Raw genomic sequence first — 20260 nt, 5'->3', positions numbered from 1 at the left:
CGTTGCGTTTCATCTCACCTTGCGTCTCAGCATGCTCCGCCCCTCCGTGCCACTGTTAGACAGGCGGCCCCCTCATCAAAAGCGTTGCATTGTGGGAGCTCCTTCCTTTCTCGGTCCCCGGCCATCTTGAAACTAGACCTCTGGTGAGTGGGGCTCCGGATAATCGGGCATTTTCTGACGTTTCGGGGGTCCGGGGGAGGTTGGTTTCTCCTCGGGAGTGTTGAGCAGAGTGACCGACGTCTCACTGTGTATTTTCCTCTCCTGTACAGGTCCGGGATCCCTGCGCAGCAATCATGGTGGCCGCCAAGAAAACGGTGAGTGCGGCCTCGTCTCTCACGTGGAGCATCGGCTGGCTTCGGGCTACCCGGTCAGGGAAGGGGGCGACCTATCTGCTTCCCAGCGGCAGGGCTGGGGCTGTAGTAGAGGACGTCATCAGTCACAGACGGATGACTAGTTCCGTATCTCACGTCCGTACATAGTCCGCATGTGACGAGCAGTGCCGCCGGATTGTCATCTTGTCGCTGCTCTTAAAGGGGAAACCACATTCTTCAAGGATTGTGCATGATGACGATCTGTACAGCACTGCGGAGTGTGTTGCTGATATGTTAGCAGTGGGAATAGAACATTCTGCTCCCAGAATATTAACCTCCTGGCCGGTCCTGTAAATAACGCAACCGTAGGAGTCGTGTCGTACATGTTGATTTCCAATGTGCGCGCTGTGAACGTCCATATGGACCATGTATTTGTGGGTTTCTAGAATGAGGACAGTGGGGGTGACCATATTGTTTTAATTATAGATTACTCCCAAAAGTTAAGAGTGGTTCCTAGAAAACCCCTTTAAAGACCTGTCCTGTTCCTAGAAAAGTGAATCTGCCGCCACGTCTGATCGCCGCCACCCCATGATTCTTGCTGTTTCCAGGTGCCTCTGTAGCCCGGCAATCAGCCCTGCTCTTTTTGGCCGCTAATTCAAAAATAAATTGGTAGAAGATTCTGACATCTCCTTTTTAATTATTTGATTTGGATAAATCGCCTATTCCTGTGATTTTCAGAAAATGTCCTTACATGAATAGATCTAAACATACAGCCAATCCAATCGTGTGTGTGTGTGTACGTGTGCGTGCGTGCGTGCGTGTCCCCCAGCGCTCAAGATACATTTTTATATTTCTCTTATAGAAAAAGTCCCTGGAGTCTATTAACTCAAGACTTCAACTTGTGATGAAAAGTGGCAAATATGTCCTCGGTTACAAGCAGACTTTGAAGCGGATCCGTGAGGGCAAGGCTAAACTTGTCATTCTTGCCAACAACTGCCCAGCTCTGAGGTGAGTGCAAAATAATTTCTCTTCTCCTTGAAGTACATGCAAACTTAAATATTGATTATGGGAAAACCCCTTTATCACCAATCCACTGGGATCCCCACCGATCCCGAAAACGGGCTTACTCTGCCGTTCCTGGGAGCCCCATATAAATGGAGCGGTACTGCACATGCTCGGTCACCGCTCCCATTCATTTTTGTGGGGCTGCCGAAGATAGTAAATGTGTGGGGCTCCGGTGTCCCTTCCGCTATGCGCGTCACACTTTTTCCCCACTTTTTTCTAAAATGGAGCGAGTTGTGTAAATGTAACAAAGTCAAAAAATGTTCCCCACAAATTGCGACTCTTGATTCATTTGTGACTTTTCTGTCAGGAAACTGGTGTAGAACATTTAGTAAATTCCATCCGTAATCTGCTATCTTGTTTTGAGAAGTCTATACGTCCTGCGCTGTACAGGAAAAACAAGGCCTTCCAGATGGCAGCTCAGCTATTAGGGATGGCTGACAGCCAATCGGTGACTGTTTCCCATGTCAACCATTAGGACTGTGACTGCATCGCTTCACTGTAATCCAGGTTCTAACCTGCTGTCGATACAATATCTATCCCATCTATCTATCTCTCCACCTGACTATTCTCTATATGGATTATAAAATGTAATGGTTTATAATAACAGGATATCAGTCTGGAGTTTTATTCTGACATGTGTATAAGCTCTTACTAATGATTGTAGTATGACAGGAAGGGTCTCCCCTGTAACTGGGGCTGTTATGGGACCTCTAGATGTAGGGAGGGACTGACATGAACACATCCCAATGCTCCACTCTGACTTCATGGTGATTACTATATATGATTATGGCCAAATTTACACGGCCGTGTTGGGTGCGTCATACGGGCTGTGTTTCCTGGACTGACCACAGTTCAGCGAGCTGGGCTTCAGGCATCCTAGTTATGTATGCTGCTAGGATTATCTTCCTCTCCAGGAATACTGTACTGTAATTGTGTTTTCGGTACGGGACCGCATTCCTGTGGAGAGGCAGGGACTACTAGGATCATATAGAACTAATGCCTGGGGTCAGTCCGGGAAATACGGCCAACATACGGGCAGTAGAAAACACAGATCGAACACGGCCGTGTGAATCCGACAGAAGTGGACACCCATTTCAGCTGTAACCCTGGCCCTACACCTGTGTTGTCCCGTCTTCAAGTAACGGCCATTTTTGAGGGTTTAGTTAACGCACAGGCGGTTTAGCGTCACAAAATCCATAATTATCATGTTTTGTCAATGGGAAATGATTGAGACATGGCCTCCTGAGGCTGCTTGAGGATGGGTTTAGAGAACACAGCACCATTTTATATAAAAATAATGTAGTTCCTATACCTGATGGAAGCTTTTTGAGAGTAATTAAAGGATCTACATTTATTTTTAGTGTTTTTGTTCCCTTTGGCACGAATGGTATCTGTTAGCATTGTGCACGGTTTATAAAAAGAGCAATGATCAGAACCTGCTTGACCTGTCGGCATCCTTTAAGTGGGCAACACGGACACCTTTTTGTTTGCTCTAGTTTTTAGATGAGCTATCGGAGTACGTAATAGGTGCCCAATTGCCATAAAGGAATTCCTGTTCTGTGGAAGGAGTTGACTGCCTTTTAGTGAATTTGTCAGGGAGGTGCACGTAGCCGGAGTCCTACAGCCAGTACCTCCGTGACTAGAGCACTGGAGACTTTCTTCTTGCATGGGTTTGACACTTGCATGACAACTTTCTATTCCGTAGTCTCTCACTGCTCTTACAGTAAAGAATCCCCTTCTAGATTTGCGTATAAACCTTCTTTCCTCTAGATTTAGTGGATGCCCCTTGTTACACTCCTGGGTATAATGAAATCGATCTTTGCCATCTTTTTTTCCCCAAACGAAATAACCCTAATTTTGAGAATCTTTTGGGGTACGGTGGTTCCCCTGTTCTATTTATGATTTGAACCCGATCAAGTTCCACTAAGTCAGCAACCAATGTCTCTCGTGCGCTGGTGCCCAAAACTACACCCTATTCCATGTGCGGTATTACTAGTTAGTAAACCGGGTGAGCTGTTCTTGCTATGAGCGTCTATGCTCCTATTGATGCACCTCATGATCGTAGTTGTCCTGGCAGCAGCTGCCGGGCACTGGTTGCTGGGGTGAAGTTTACTCACGTCTTACATTTATTTTCACCAAGAAACAAAGATTTTCCCCACAATGGAGGTTAGGCTCACAAGCCTATAGTTTCCAGGCTCTACTTTTTTTGATCCCCATTTGAGTCTTGGCACCTCATTTGCTGTGGACAAGTCCTGTGGAACAGATCCTGTCATTATAGAATCCTTATCGGAAATAATGGTCTGTATCGATGTTATTACATTTTCTTCGTACACGGCGGCGTCTGCCATCTGGATCTGGTGATTTTTCTCAATTTTAATCTTTTCTTTAAGGCAGCGCTGAACTTTTTCCTGCGTTGGACAGGACGGTTTAAAGGTGTTGTCTCACAACAAACTTATCACCTATCCACAGGATACGTGCACACTACCGCTCCATTTATTCTCGGTTACTCTGATTCTTAACAGGGTTATGTGGGGACTGAAAAGTATTAGTAGTGTAGCCACTGTAGTAGGAGTACACGGCTAATATACATTTCGGTCCCCCGTCGCGCTGATTCGGAGACTTTTATAGCGCTGGAGAGGGACCGGATGTCTAGTTGCACAGTCTGTCTTGATGACGACACAACTGTCATGTGACTGGCCCCGCTATACTCACTGTAGCCGTAGTACAGCGGTCACATGACGAAGAGTTGTCTCCATCATGGAAGACTGTGCAACTAGACTTCTGATCCCCCGCCAGCGCTATAAAAATCTATTAATCTCAATCACGTTGGGACCAGAATGTGTTTTTTTTTTTTTAGCATTGTACTGCAGTGAGTACACTAATACTTCTCGGACACCACAAAACCCCTTTTCCAGTGCTGCGCACGCGTGGCCACCGCTCCATTCAAACTAAACAGCAGTTTCTTGCGATCGCTGGAACAACCCCACTTAGAGTTTTGACTTTATCCCTCTGCATTTCACATGTCCAAACTTTCTTCACTGTATCCAGAGGAAAATTTAAACAGATTCACTTTCTCCTCATCCCTCTAATTTCTCCCTCATTAGTTTTTAAACTTTCAGTTTTGACCTATTTTACTATAGAATTCCAAACCGCTTGAGGGTTAGTTTCAGGGTAGGTTCCCATACACAGGATATGCTGCATTTCTGCAACAGATAAACTGCAGCGGAATCTCAAAAAAACAAAACGCCGGTAAATCTTTCACAGAAATCCACAGCAAACTTTTCTGCGCATATTGCGGTTCTACCTGTAGATTTAGTGTTCAACATCAACTATAGCAAAGTATATGTGCGCCTGCGGATTTAGAGCAGTTTTTACTACGTAAACGCTGTACAAACTGCAACGAAAAAATCAGTTGCATATATTCTGTTCCACATTGAAGCCTATGGGGCAAATACGCCTCATACATTGACATACTGTGGAATTGAAAGCTGCACCGCAGAACAATTTTTTTTTTCTGCAGCGTTTTTTAAAAAAAACAAATGCATAATTTTATTTTTTCGCTTTTTGCGTCACGGCTTTCCTTTTTCGTAGTTTAAATGTCTTTGGAACATGATGCAATTTTATTACATTCTCACAGGTTCTGTATGAAACTAAGGGGAAAAACCTCTATATAAGACAGAATAGTAACATGTGCATAAGCCCTTGTGTCTCTGTTACAAAGGAGAAAAGCAGTTTGACAGACAAATGTTGACGCTTGACCCCCGTTGGATATAGAGCTTCATGTAGTTCGTCTGTTGAGCCGGTTATTAGTTTCCATTACTTTTAAAATCGTAAGTTTTACGGTTCATGAATGATGCGGTAAACGTTCTGTTGTCATTTTATACTGTCCTATAGAAGACACGAAAGCTACAAATTCACATTTACTGTTTTCTCCACAGAAAATCAGAGATTGAATACTATGCGATGTTGGCCAAGACTGGAGTCCACCACTACAGCGGCAACAACATTGAGCTGGGTACAGCCTGCGGGAAATACTACAGAGTCTGCACACTGGCGATCATTGATCCAGGTAAACACATTACAATTCACTTCTGGGGCTTGTGTAGAGTTTCTCTGTGCGAATATATTCTCGCTGGATTGATCTGTCGGTGATCTCTTCCGGGCTAGACGTTCGCTAGATCAATACTGGTCTGCGTCATTGGTACTGGCCCATTATCCAGCACTGATATTTAAAGGCTTGTTACATGATGGACGTGCTTGCTGAAGCTCTGCACCCTGTAGCGGCTGCTCGTGAACTGGCGCTTCTTACAATCAAGGTTTTGGGTTTTTCCTACAACCGTATTCTCTTTGCACTGGGTGATTTCCGTTCCAGTACATTAGCACTTGGCAGGAACAACCCTTGTCCTGTTTAGCTTTTTCTCTAGCCACAATAGCATCTTAAGCTCTTTGTTTTGCATGTATTTTTAAGCCAAAACCAGAATTTGCTCTAGGAGGGCAGACCTATATAAGGCCTTCCTTTACGTGTTCTGTTCCTGGTTTTGGCTTATAAAATACATGTAAAATCTGCACTGTGTGAGACTCGACATCCCGGCCTCTTTGCCTGAAACACTCCCAACTATTGGTCCTTGTTCAAACCGCAGAATACAGGGGAGGTTTTAGGCCGGATTCTCACATGCAGACTTTCAAAGACTACACCAAACGCAGGAGCGCATACAAAGGGCTATTCTTTGCATTATACTTCCTTTCGTATCCACTAACTTTTGGCTTAAAATAAATTTAAATAAATAAATTTGTAACAAGCTGCATGTGTATACTCAGCTCACGCGGTTGAAAGTTGATCCGAAGTAGAGCCTCATTTTAACGGCACTAGTAATGTTTCTGTGGTTCACAGCTTAAAGAGGCTCTGTCACCAGATTTTGCAGCCCCTATCTGCTATTGCAGCAGATAGGCGCTGCAATGTAGATTACAGTAACGTTTTTATTTTTTAAAAAACGAGCATTTTTGGCCAAGTTATGACCATTTTTGTATTTATGCAAATGAGGCTTGCAAAAGTCCAACTGGGCGTGTTGAAAAGTAAAAGTACAACTGGGCGTGTATTATGTGCGTACATCGGGGCGTGTTTAATACTTTTACTAGCTGGGCGTTCTGACGAGAAGTATCATCCACTTCTCTTCACAACGCCCAGCTTCTGGCAGTGCAGACACAGCGTGTTCTCGAGAGATCACGCTGTGTCGTCACTCACTTCCTGCCCCAGGTCCTGCATAGTGTCGGCACCAGAGGCTACAGTTGATTCTGCAGCAGCATCAGCAGGTAAGTAGCTACATCGACTTACCTGCAAACTCCGATGCTGCAGAATCAACTGTAGCCTCTGGTGCCGATGTGTCCTCGCTCGTCCGACACGATGCAGGACCTGGGGCAGGAAGTGAGTGACGTCACAGCGTGATCTCTCGAACACGGCTGTGTCTGCACTGCCAGAAGCTGGGTGTTGTGAAGAGAAGTGGATGATACTTCTCGTCAGAACGCCCAGCTAGTAAAAGTAGTAAACACGCCCCGATGTACGCACATAATACACGCCCAGTTGTACTTTTGCAAGCCTCATTTGCATAAATACAAAAATGGTCATAACTTGGCCAAAAATGCTCGTTTTTAAAAAATAAAAACGTTACTGTAATCTACATTGCAGCGCCGATCTGCTGCAATAGCAGATAGGGGTTGCAAAATCTGGTGACAGAGCCTCTTCATGACTGTTCGCCATGTATTTTAAAGCTCTGACTAATGTTTGATGTTAGGCCCCATGCACGCGGTCGAGATTTTGTCAGTAATTACGAATCCATTCACTTCTATGGCTGACTGACACCTTCCCGTACATTTACTTATGGTAAGGTGTCCGTGCTGTAGAAAGACTCCGCAAAAGAAAGGACATGTCCTATATTTTGCTTTTTATGTACCGTGTTCCCATACTTTATATGAAAGCGCGGCCTGCAAATGCAGGTGGCTGCCGGCTGTGACCGTAATGCTGTGACCAGTGATTAAAGAGGCTCTGTCACCACATTATAAGTGGCCTATATTGTACATGATGTGATCGGCGCTGTAATGTAGATTACAGCAGTGTTTTTTATTTAGAAAAACAATCATTTTTGACCGTTATGACCTATATTAGCTTTATGCTAATGAGTTTCTCAATGGACAACTGGGCGTGTTTTACTATATGACAAAGTGGGCGCTGTACAGAGGTCAGCGTCATACACTCCTATCAGTGACCAATCAGCATCATGCACTTCTCTCCATTCATTTACACTGCAGATCGCGATATAGCTATATCGCTATGTGCAGTCACATCAACACACTATAACGCTACTCATGTGTCATGACAATTAATATGCATTACCTCCAGCCAGGACGTGATGTGTATTCAGAATCCTGACCACTTCTGTAGCGTCTGTGGGATTTACATCACAGCACAGCGAGATCTCTGAGAATGTCAGTTTACAGCGTAATCTCGCGAGACTACTCCTGTTATGCTGTAAATCAGAGATGCTACAGAAGTGGTCAGGAGAATTAATACACATCCCGTCCTGGCTGGAGGTAATGTATAGTCATTATCATGACACATGAGTAGCGTTATAGTGTGTTTATGTGGCTGCACATAGCGATATAGCTATCGCTTTTTGAAGTGTATGACGCTGATTGGTCAGCGTCATACACTCCTCTGTACAACGACCACTTTGTCATATAGTAAAACACGCCCAGTTGTCCATTGAGAAACTCATTACCATAAAGCTAATATAGGTCATAACTCCGTCAAAAATGATTGTTTTTCTAAATAAAAAACACTGCAGTAATCTACATTACAGGGCCGATCACATCATGTAGGAGACAGGCCACTTATAATGTGGTGACAGAGACTCTTTAAGGAACAGTCGTGTGCAGGGGGCCTACTCTTTTAGTATGTGTGGTTGTTTTATAAAAATAAAATACGAAGTGTAAAACATTTTTTAACTTTTAATGTGATACATAGCATCCCACATTATTACAGGACGTATTTGTGACGGTCTACTTACATTTATTTCATAGAAACCTATGGGAATGTTACAGTATCATTTATGCTTTGGAGGGTTTGATAAAAGGTGTAGAAAAAAGGTTGTGTGAATACCAGCTAAAGATTTCCCAATTAGAGGTTAATATTTGGTGGTTTGTGAATAGATTAATAGGCGTGTTTTTTTTACATAGTCTTTCATAACATAATATGAATAAATTTATTAACCAATTGGCTTTCTTTCTTACAGGTGACTCTGATATCATTAGAAGCATGCCAGAACAGCAGCCCAGTGAGAAGTAGATTTATATACCAAACTGTTAATAAATGACTGGTTTCCCCAGAAAAGGCTCCTGTTTTTTTTTTTCATATATTCTGAAATTCTTGTAGTATTGCAAATTAGGGATTGGGGAATGGGGATCCTCTGTTCCCAGTTCTGCTTTTTGAGACAAGCGGATCTCTGATGCAAAGGGATGACGAGTTGGCCATGTATTTGTGCAGTCCTCTATTAGTCTATGGGGAGCTACATAAGTTGCTGACTTTTGGACCTTATTCACACTATGTATTTCACACCCGTGTGCTGTCCGTTTAAATAACTGACCGCACACTGACTATAGCAATTCATAGGGGTTTTCACAACCGTGTGTTATCACGAACAGCGTGTCCTATTCTGGTCCATTTTTGAAAATCAGACTTGCCCATTGAAGTCAATTGGTGTGTTAAAAATGCAGACCGCGCGGGGCGTGGCTAGCGGGCAAGATGGCCGGACGTGTGTGAGCTGCTCTCCAGGGGACCGCTGAACACTCCTGAAATATCCTGACTTGACAGCATGCTTTGGTGATCGGCAGCAGCCGGAACCAAACCACCATAACCCTGGCTACCTCCAGTTCCAAGCAGTAACATCTGCCTTCACCGGAACCCGAAGAACCATCGAGTGCTGAGAGAGCCGCGTGTACATGCGGCCTAGCTGATCTCCCTGACCGCTGACTGCACCAAGACGCGCCAGTTACATATATAACACGCCAGCAGCACTGTACCAGCCGAGGCCCGGAATACCTGACGACCCTGAAAGGACATCGCTACTGGAGGAGGTAGGAAAGAGTAACCTCAGACTCCCACCTTACTAACGGCCCTGAGGCCTGCACGACGCAGCCAGGCCTTCTGAGAGAGACACCCAGGCCCCTGCACAGTACTGAGAGGTAACCCAGCTTATACCCTTCCTAACTACTGACACTCTGCAGTCTGCCAGGACTGGTACAAGAAGGAGAATATAGTACATAGCTTTGAAGTCCTGCTATTACTCTCCGAGGCCATCTTACATTGTCAGAGGCAGCAACCTCAGTCACACGCTTCCATCTGCAAACAGGGCCCCATCCCCTACCCGCTGCGTTTGGAACACCTCGATATTACGCATAAAGACATGCACAAATCTAAACTTCAACCCACTATGGATAGGCTGAAAGAATATGCTCATACAGATACTGACGACACTGTCGCCACTCCACGTGCCACACGCTCCACACAAGGAAAGGCGAAAGAAGGCGACTCCCACAGGGATATCACCGAACCTGAGACAGGTCCTGAACCCACTTTACGCCAGGTTTCTGTGCAATTATTGGCGGCCATTAATACCTGTAAAACCTCATTGACAGGCAAAATCGATGAGATAAAGATAGATGTCACGTTATTGCGTCAAGACATGCAAAATCTGAGAGGGCGTATTGGCGATATGGAAGATAGGGTCTCTCGGACAGAAGATAAGCTCCGTCCAGTGCTATCCACACTGTCCTCAGCCGCTCGTAAAATAGAAGCTAACCACTCTAAAATGGACGACCTGGAAAATAGAATGCGACGTAACAATCTACGCATCATTGGTCTCCCTGAAAAAGCCGAAGGACAGACTCCTGAAACATGGCTTAAAGCTACACTGGGAGATACTTCCTTCTCATCCTGCTTTATCGTTGAGAGAGCACACAGAGTCCCAGCGAAACCTCCTCCGGGTGCAAGTCCTCGACCATTTCTGGCTAGACTGCTGAATTATAGGGATCGAGATACAGTTCTCCGACTGGCTCGCCTGAAGTGACCACTGAAACACGACAACGCCACCGTTTCCATACTTCCAGATTTTTCAGCGGAACTACAGAAACAACGAGCCACCTTCATAGAGGTGAAGAAGAAGTTTAGAGACCGTGGCATTTTATACTCGATGTCTTATCCAGCTCGCCTCCGAATTGTGGCGGACGGGAAAGTGATCTTTCTACATACTCCGGGAGAGGCGTCCGAATGGCTCCAGATGCATCCACCTCGACCTTGATTTGGACGCTGGGTGATATAATGCTTATATGAGGGTACTGTGGGGAGAGATATCTGATATCTGATGGATATATCCATGTAATTAGATGGGAGTTATACAATTCTAAATTTATTGTAACATACCTTTATATCCACTAGGTGTCATACTTGATCTATAGCATGTGGAGTGATACTTGACCCCCTGGTATTAAGGTTCCAGGCTGCTCTCGCCAGGTGTGCTAGTCACATGTCTGACAAACTATAGTCAGGCATTCCCCATTTATTTCATATCTAACCCTAATGTTACATCTTCATAGGGTCATTTTGTTTCTGTTTTTATTGTTCTTCAGTAATACCCTGATCTGGTATTATGTTTTAATGTTACTAGCCTATGTCGTAAGTCCTTTCCATAATCTCGGGGACCAGATCCCTGTCTATCATATATACATTTACTGTCTCCACTACTTGTTATGGCTCAAACTCTAAGGTGTGTGTCGTGGAATGTGCGTGGTTTGGGTACCCCACATAAACGTGCATCTGTATTTTCTCATCTAAAGCGCTCTAATCCCCAGGTTATTGGTCTGCAGGAGACCCACCTCACCTCTGACAGGTCAGAACTTTTAAAAAAAAAAAATGGATTCAGTGGTCCTGCCACTCGTACCATACCTTCTATTCCGGGGGGGGGGGGAGATCTGTCCTTATTCATAGATCCCTGAGATGGAATCCCATTCAAATCCATAGAGACCCTGAGGGAAGATTTGTGTTTATATATGCTGAAATAGATACCAGGCCCTATGTACTTCTGTGCCTTTATAATCCCCCACAAGCTAATTTATATGTAATCCAGGCGGCTATCACCTTTGCGCATCAATTTCCAACCTCCTTTTATACTATGTATGGGAGATTTCAATCAGGTTATGCACCCACATTTAGACCGATTTGGAACTTCTGCTTGCCCGTCCAACCTGGATCTTACTCCCTTAGGTCGACTGATGGATGGGGTGGGGTGGATAGACCTGTGGAGAACGCACCACCAGGGCAAGAGGGAATACACTTGCCACTCGACAGGGCGACACACACTGTCTAGAATAGACTACTGTTTTGGGTCCCCAAATGTCTCTATTTATGTTTCCCAGATTACACATGACGTTCGAGGGGTATCTGATCACAGCCCAGTATTGCTCCATTTGGCATTTCCAAGCAGGGGTTTGTTGGCCAACTGGAAATTTCATCCCTTTTGGCTGAAATTGATTGATTCGTCTGACCGTATTCCAGATCAGATAGATCAATGACTCATCCATATCTCACACATTACGCTGGGATTCGTTCAAGGCCTACCTCAGGGGTTGTTTGAAATCCTCTGTATCATATGTTAAAAAAACTTCGGCACGGGTAGAGAGGGAGTTAGAGGAACAAGTGTCAGAAGCAGAGGCAAAATATGTTACAGACCCCACTGATGTCCACAGAGCGGCTTGGTTGGGCTTAACTCAATTATACAAAAGAGAGATTCATCTTAAATCCAAACGTAAGCTATTTTTCACCAGACAATATTACTTCGAAATGGGGAATCAATCCAGTCAACTGCTAGCCCATCTCATAAGACGAGCTAATGACACTAACACGGTGTTGGGAATTCGAGACTCTGACGGATCAATTATTACTGAAGCGGGGGGTATTACGTCTAGGTTCAGGACGTATTACACTGAATTGTACAACTCCTCCACCCCTCACTCTATGGCAGATAGTCTAGAATATTTAGATGGGCTCACATTCCCTACTTTAACACCTGATCAACAGTCTATGATAGATGCCCCCTTTACACTTGAAGAAGTACAGGAAGCTATCCGTGATATGGCCCTTAATAAATCCCCTGGCCCGGACGGCCTCCCAATCGAAATTTACAGCAAATATATAGATAATATAGCCCCGCTTCTTCTGGACACCCTTAACCAGGCGGCCAACCTACACGCTCTCCCTCCCACGTTCTATGACGCTACCATTATTGTTCTTTTGAAACCAGGTAAAGAACCTCTCGATTGTAATTCATATCGGCCCATATCATTAGTCAATGTAGACTATAAAATTCTAACGAAATTATTAGCAAAAAGACTGAATGAAGTCATCCTCTCTATCATACACGCAGATCAAACTGGATTTATGCCAGGGAAATCTACCAGTATCAATATTAGGAAGGTGCAGACCATAGTACAATTGGGTAGGGCACATGACATGCAATGGGCAGTTGCCTCTCTGGACACCATGAAGGCTTTTGACTCTGTAGAATGGCCGTTTTTGTGGGTCTGCTTGGAACGTTTTGGTTTTGGTCCTCAATTTTGCCAATGGATCAGATTAATATACATGGCTCCTAAGGCTAACGTAGTGGTAAATAGTACTCCCTCTCTCCCGTTCTCACTTTCCAGGGGCACCCGGCAGGGCTGTCCGTTATCACCCGCCCTATTTGGAATCGCCATAGAAGCACTGGCGATTCGGCTCAGAGCCTCCCCAGACCTTACTGGTATACAATGGAAGGGCAGAACTTCTGTAGTAGGCCTCTACGCAGACGACATGGTCCTTTTTCTGGATAACCCCAACTGCTCGTTTCATGTGGCGGCCAGATTATTGGATGAATTTTCGAAGTACTCGGGACTGAAAGTCAATTGGCAGAAATCGGCCATTTTGTATACAGCTAAACATCCGACTCCAGACCCATATATGTCACAATATGGCCTTGAAACAGTCTCTAGCTTTAAATATCTGGGAATAACTATAGTCCGAGATCAAGGCCAAACGCAAGATACATCCTTACCTCCATTACTGATTAAGGTAGGAGACCGATTTAAAAAGTGGGCTAAACTCCCGTTATCTGTGGCAGGACGCATCGATTTGGTTAAGATGGTAATTCAACCCCAATGTACGTATATATTGCAACACATGCCTGTTATAACCATACCGGAGAAAAAAGAGCTACAACGTCTAAGTATACAAGAATATATACATTTTATTAATAGAAAAATGACACATTTAAAAACACATCATAAGAAGACTCTAGTACTAATACCGTGGTATACAATACAGCACAGGACTAATTCGACAAAAAAGTAGTATGTTAGGGCAGACCCACATTCACTACCCATACAATAAAGTATATATAATATCACAAGTACCCCCTGAGGAAGCCAAAGATAGCGAAACGCGCGTTGGGGTTGTACCGTGGACCTTACAGCACGGACATATCGTGAGACCTCCACTTTTTAATGGGTAAGACAACATCACTATAACTGATTACTACATAAGTACTGAGTCTCTCTATGTCACTATATTTTGGCTAGGCACTGATTCACTTATGCCATATAAACACTAGGACATTGAGAACTAGCAGTACATGACCCACTTCCTTGTGATATTATATATACTTTATTGTATGGGTAGTGAATGTGGGTCTGCCCTAACATACTACTTTTTTGTCGAATTAGTCCTGTGCTGTATTGTGTACCACGGTATTAGTACTAGAGTCTTCTTATGATGTGTTTTTAAATGTATGTCATTTTTCTATTAATAAAATTTATATATTCTTGTATACTTAGACGTTGTAGCTCTTTTTTCTCCGGTATGGTTATGTAATTATGGAGCAGTCTACTTGATATAATATGGGGGGAAGTTGGTCTTTCAAACTTTACCTAGCCTGTAACCAACATATGCTTAGAGTTTATCTATACATGCCTGTTATAGTCCCCATATCTTTTTTCAAATCTCTTAATACCTTGATCACGCGTTTTATATGGGGTTCTTCTAGGTCTAAACTTAGTCTAGCCACACTGCAGCGACCAAAACTTGAAGGGGGAATGGCCTTAACTGATTTCCACCTATACTACCTGGCAGGACAACTCCGCAATATCCAAGGGTGGGTACGAGATTCCCCTCTGTCTGACACGGATTACTATTTAGCTTCCCTGGTGGCAGGGGAAAATCTGATCGGTTTCCTAGAATACCCTAAGTTCACCCCTCATACAGATCTACTTCCTATACATATTTTGGCATTGACGGTCTGGCGGGCAACCAAGAAAATACTGGTATATCATGATGTAATCCCGGACCTCCCTCTGTGGCATAATCCCACATTACCAGGCCTTTAGGCATTGACTGATACACGGATGTGGCGAGATATGGGAGTCACCGAATTGGGAGATATGTATGATAACGGTCTGATCCTTACATTTCTACAGGTCAAGGAGATACATGGTGTTCCAGATTTGCAGTGGTTCAAATACTTACAAGCACGTCATGCCATACAGACTCAATTCCCACCTCATTCCACGATCATCTCAGCATACCCACTTATAGGCATACTGAAATCTCAAGGCCCTAAGGGTCTTATTACAGCCCTATACACACATCTGATCTCGGCTAAAATTAGCCATACCCCACTCCTGGTCCTAACCAGGTGGAAGGCACAAATACCAGACCTTTCACAGGAAGATTTGACTGACATCCTAAACTCACATTTGACAGTCTCTCCGGCTATCAATAATAAACTCATACAATTATACATTATACACCAAGCTTATCTCACCCCAGTGAGATTAAACCGAATGGGGAAAATACCTACTTCAGCATGCCATAGATGTGGTCAGTCAGAGGCAGATTTCTGGCACCTTATGTGGGAATGTTCGTACATATTAGCATTCTGGACGAAGGTGTATGAGGTTATTAATCCGTTACTGCCTAATACTCTGACGTTTTCCCCAAAGATAGCCCTATTGGGACTTATTGATGACGAAAACTGGACAAGACACACTGGTATTTTTATTAGAGTCTTTATTTTTAGCTAGGAAAACAATAGCCATGCACTGGATGGCAGACACAGCTCCATCAATAATCTCCTGGAAACGGTTGGTTAAAACAGTTATTACATATGAACAGTTGGTATACTCCCACAGGGGGTGTCCGGATAAATTTCAGGGAGTGTGGGGAAATTGGTTAGACTCCAGATTAGCTCCTGATGATAACTCTACTCCGCAATAGGATAAATTAATCCCCCGATTCTCCAGCAGAGGATAGGGATAAATACTTGTGATCTTGCAGTGCGACATAGGCGACCTGTTTTGTTTTGTTTGGTTTGATTGATTTATATAAATGTTCCCTTTCATATATGGAAAACAGCATGTAATAATCCTGTAATTCACCTTTTGATGGTCATTTGACTAGTAGAATATTGTTACAAGATATCTGTCTCTACTGGTTATACTATATACTATATATATACTGTCATCATGGATACTGTCATGTTATATCCAATTGCTGGGATACTCTGTATGTGATATTTTGAATAAACAAATTTAAAAAAAAAATGCAGACCGCACACGGATGATATGTATGCTGTCTGCATTTCTTTAGCAACTGATGTGTGAAAAAAAGGGGGGAAAAAAAGTAAGACCAGGAAATGCTCGCAGAGGATAAACATGGACAAGAAAAACCTTCGAGACACGGACCGTCCTATGCATGAAAAATGTTGAGTTTTTCACAGGTGCAAATCGGACGTGCTTGTGTGAATAAGGCCTTAGATGAACACTTATAAAACTGCAGGTTCCGGTAAGGTAATGGTCTTGTGTTAACACTCCATTCATGTGCAGAAGCTGTATATTTAGTACCAAGGATGGGGGATTGGATCAGGGTAAACTTTGCCAAACTAATCCTGCTTTTTCCAAACTGAAGCAGATTTTGTTTTTGGCTCTAAATATAGAACCACGGATGTGGCCTAAGGACTCGTGCACACAGCCGGTACAGCGCCTTCAGTAAGTGATGTGTGATACTTTCTATTAGGCTCTTCAGTGGTGGTTGTGGTTTTTATACAAAGGAAAAAGGTGTTAATGTTCGCGCTCAAGTCTTTGTAGGCACCAAGCAAGAAAATCAGAAACAAAATAAATTCAGAAGGTTTTTATTTTTATAAATCTTTGAATACTTTTCGGTTTATCTTGTGTTACATGGCGTCATGTCTAAAGCTAAAATTTAAGTTTTAAGAAAGCAATTATTTTGGTGTCAAACATGATCAAATGTGTAAGGGTATGTTCACACGGCAGCGTCCGTTACGGCTGAAATTACGGGGCTGTTTCCAGGAGAAAACAGCCCCGTAATTTCAGCCGTAATGGCATGTTGAGGCGCTATTTTGCTGCGTCCATTACGGACGTTAAATGGAGCTGGTTTTCCATGGAGTCCATGGAAAACGGCTCCATTTATGTCTGAAGAATTGACAGGCACTTCTTTGACGCGGGCGTCTTTTTTTTTTTTACGCCCCGCCTTTTGACAGCAGGGCGTAAAAAAAATGACCGTGTGCACAGAATATCGTAAGACCCATTCTAATGAATGGGCAGATGTTTGCCAACGCTATCGAGCCGCATTTTCGGACGTAAATCGAGGCGTAAAACGCCCGAATTACGTCCGTAAATAAGCCGTGTGAACATACCCTAAAAGTCTCTTTTGTAAAAACTGGTTCGATCTCCGTTTTAAAAATGGGAAATTCCCACAGGAAAAAAATCTCCTGAAAACATCCCCGTAATTTCAGCCGTTGCGGACGCTGTCGTGTGAACATACCCTAAGACCACATGCACGTAGTCATATAGTGGCTCCATATAACCTCAAAGTTGTATAATGCATATTTCTAGGACCGTATCTACCATATCGGGCACACGAGTCCTTGCAGCTCCTAGGTACAGAGCTGTGTGCTACAGTAAAGCCGAACCCTAACCCCAGATGTGCAGGAATGGGGTAACGGACACCAAGCAAGATGAGACTGCACACCCCTTGAGTTCTGTAACCAGCAGCTCTATCCACATTGTGCACACAGGTCTGCATAGGAGCTGTACACACAATTATACTATTTGCAAATAACTTTTTTTTAAATAAAAAAATTAAAGTACGTATAGATCTTAAGTGTGCATATGTATACATTTCTTGTGTTATTGGACAGATGACCTTGGGTATAGGTTCTCCTACTAGGTGAACATTAAAAGTGTGGGCTCCTCACGCCATGCTATACCCCTCCTGCAGGCACTACGATAACACGTTTTAGTGTCTAGGCGGCAGATCTCTCTCTGCTGCTGGTACTCCGGGGGAAGATGGGTGAGTAATCGGAATAGGTATGTTCTCATTGAAGTTACAGATCGGGAGTATTTCCTGATGTGTTCCTTCAACGTATACTGTAAATGCAATGTGAATAGAATATTGGTTATGCTTTTGGCAAATAGAGTCGGGGACCTGATGACAAGTGCCACACTTCTTACAAATAGTTTACTATTTAATAATAATATTGCATAAAAAAAAATGTGCGAAAAGTTTACAAATGGTCCTCTGTGCTCTTCTGTTTTCCTCTGGTTTTATTTCCAATACAATTTTACACTTTAGGCTATGTTCACACGGAGTATTTTGCAGGAGGAATATCTGCCTCAAAATTCCGTTTGGAAGTTTGAGGCAGATTTCCCTCTCCCTGCACGCCGATTTTCGCGCCGTTTTTCGCCCGCGGCCATTGAGCGCCACGGGCATAAAACCCCGCGAAATACGCTTTCTCTGCCTCCCATTGACTTCAATGGGAGGTCACAGGCGGAAACGCTCGAAGATAGGGCATGTCGCTTCTTTTTCCCGCGAGGCAGTTTTACTGCTCGCGGGAAAAAGGCGCCGACGTCTCCCATTGAAATCAATGGGAGGCGTTTTCGGGCCGTTTTTGCCGAGTTTTGCGATGCGGTTTCCGCGTCAAAAAACTCGGCAAAATACTCCGTGTGAACATAGCCTTAGGCTGGGTTTACATTGTGCTTTTTATTTTTTTTTGTTGCGTTTTCGAACAGCCTGAAAAAAATAAATAAAATAAATGCATGCAAGTACATGGTAACCACCGAGTTGACGTATGGATTGGGGTCACAGGCTGAGTACGCTCCATACTAAGCGGGTGTCTGATGTAACATACGCTTCACTGCAACAAGCGAGATCATGCCTGTTTAACCTCTTAGATGCCGTGGTCAATAGTGGCTGCAGCATCTAAGTCGCTAGAAAGAGGCGGCAGCTGCTGATGTCCCATCGGCCCCTCCCCCTGTGGTGCAATTGGGTTTGGGTGATGGTTGTCATGCAGCCTGGGAGCCTAATGAAGGCCCCCCAGGCCTGCCATCTTTGTGCTCCTATTAATCTCTGCCATAGCAGTCATACGGGTAAATCGACAGGAACATGAAAAAAAAGTTATGGGTTTTGGAAGGCTGCCTCTTCAAAGGGTTAAATAACCATGCATTTTACAGAATGTCTCGGCTGTAAGGGTATGTTCACACGGCGGGGGTCCGTAACGGCTGAAATTACGGGGATGTTTCAGCCTGAAAACATCCCCGTAATTTCAGCCGTACCGGCATGTGCAGGCGCTTGAACGCCGCGTCAATTACGGCCGTAATTAGCGCTGCTATTCATTGGAGTCAATGAATAGCGGCTCCAATTACGGCCAAAGAAGTGACAGGTCACTTCTTCTACGCGGGCGTCAATTTACGCGCCGTCATTTGACAGCGGCGCGTAAATATACGCCTCGTGTGAACAGACAAACGTCTGCCCATTGCTTTCAATGGGCAGATGTTTGTCAGCGCTATTGAGGCGCTATTTTCGGGCGTAATTCGGGGCAAAAACGCCCGATTTACGTCCGTAAATAGGCCGTGTGAACATACCCTAATCCTATACACATTAAATTCAAAACCACATTACAGCTGAAACATTTAAAAAAACAAAAACACGTTTTCCAGATGTTTCTCTAGGCTACGTTTGAAAATGCGGTAAAAATGCACAATGTGAACCCAGCCTAAAAGTCCTCAGATAATTGACACAAATAATCTACATACTCTGTATTCCAACATGCGATATTACAACAATATAAATAAACCACATTTCTTTACTTTATACATTTCAGTGATGTCCAGAGGGCTCCATCACTTGCTGCTTTCTAATAAAGAACTATTGTTGTATCCTTTGTGCAGTTCATGTCCAATCTGCTATCTTTGTGCCACTCGATTCTCCAGTTCTTCCATCCGTCGTGTGATCTGCTCCAGTGAGGGTATGTCAAGGAAACTACATGTAAAAAAAAAAAAATACATCTAAAATTGGATATTTGGAATGACGACCCATACCACCACAAAAGAGTACAGGTGGTCGGTGGCACAAGGTACCGGTCCCCATTCCCAGGGGTGTAACTATAGAGCCCCTGGACCCTGAAAGGCCAATATGAAAAAAACCTGTGCTATAGATGATGTGTGATAGTTGGGAAGGGGCCCTGTTACATATTTTGAATTGGGGTACAGGAGCTTATAGTTACGCCTCTACCCATTCCTCTAAATCATTGTTGACGTTTTGTAGACCTCACAGAAAAGGGTAAACCATTTTTGCCTACCCACCCAACATGTCCAGGGGACTCCCAGAATAGCAGAGACCACCCCCAATTCCCAGTAGAATAGACAAGTCTCATGTCTATCCGGGAGTCTAAGGCTGGATCAAGCCATCTTTGACTGGATTCCTTGGTTCTTTTCATAACTCACATAGGAAT

At 43.9% G+C, this 20260-nt stretch overlaps 2 protein-coding genes and 1 non-coding gene across 4 annotated transcripts in view; 2 read left to right on the top strand and 1 right to left on the bottom strand.

Annotated features, from left to right (window-relative positions):
* The first annotated feature begins 51 nt into the window (after nt 1–51).
* Nucleotides 52–8760, top strand: RPL30 (ribosomal protein L30). Its single transcript, XM_075825939.1, has 5 exons — nt 52–143; nt 270–314; nt 1174–1319; nt 5315–5445; nt 8663–8760. The coding sequence occupies exons 2-5, from the start codon at nt 294–296 to the stop codon at nt 8713–8715; spliced, it is 351 nt and encodes a 116-aa protein (XP_075682054.1). The 5' UTR covers nt 52–143; nt 270–293; the 3' UTR covers nt 8716–8760.
* On the top strand, nt 5492–5624 carry LOC142654762 (small nucleolar RNA SNORA72). Its single transcript, XR_012849102.1, has one exon. It is a non-coding gene; the product is annotated as a small nucleolar RNA SNORA72 (small nucleolar RNA).
* A 10497-nt stretch (nt 8761–19257) lies between the features above and the next one.
* The window catches only part of MATN2 (matrilin 2), a 109945-nt gene continuing 108942 nt past the window's right edge, over nt 19258–20260 (bottom strand). For both annotated transcript variants that reach the window (XM_075828044.1, XM_075828045.1), the window contains exon 17: nt 19258–19768. In XM_075828044.1, coding sequence (XP_075684159.1) covers nt 19713–19768 — 56 coding nt within the window. In that variant the 3' untranslated portion in view covers nt 19258–19712. The remainder of the gene's footprint in view (nt 19769–20260) is intronic.

Source organism: Rhinoderma darwinii, chromosome 5, assembly GCF_050947455.1.
Source record: "Rhinoderma darwinii isolate aRhiDar2 chromosome 5, aRhiDar2.hap1, whole genome shotgun sequence".
Lineage (NCBI taxonomy): Eukaryota > Metazoa > Chordata > Amphibia > Anura > Rhinodermatidae > Rhinoderma > Rhinoderma darwinii.
This window is presented reverse-complemented; position numbering and strand designations above follow the sequence as displayed.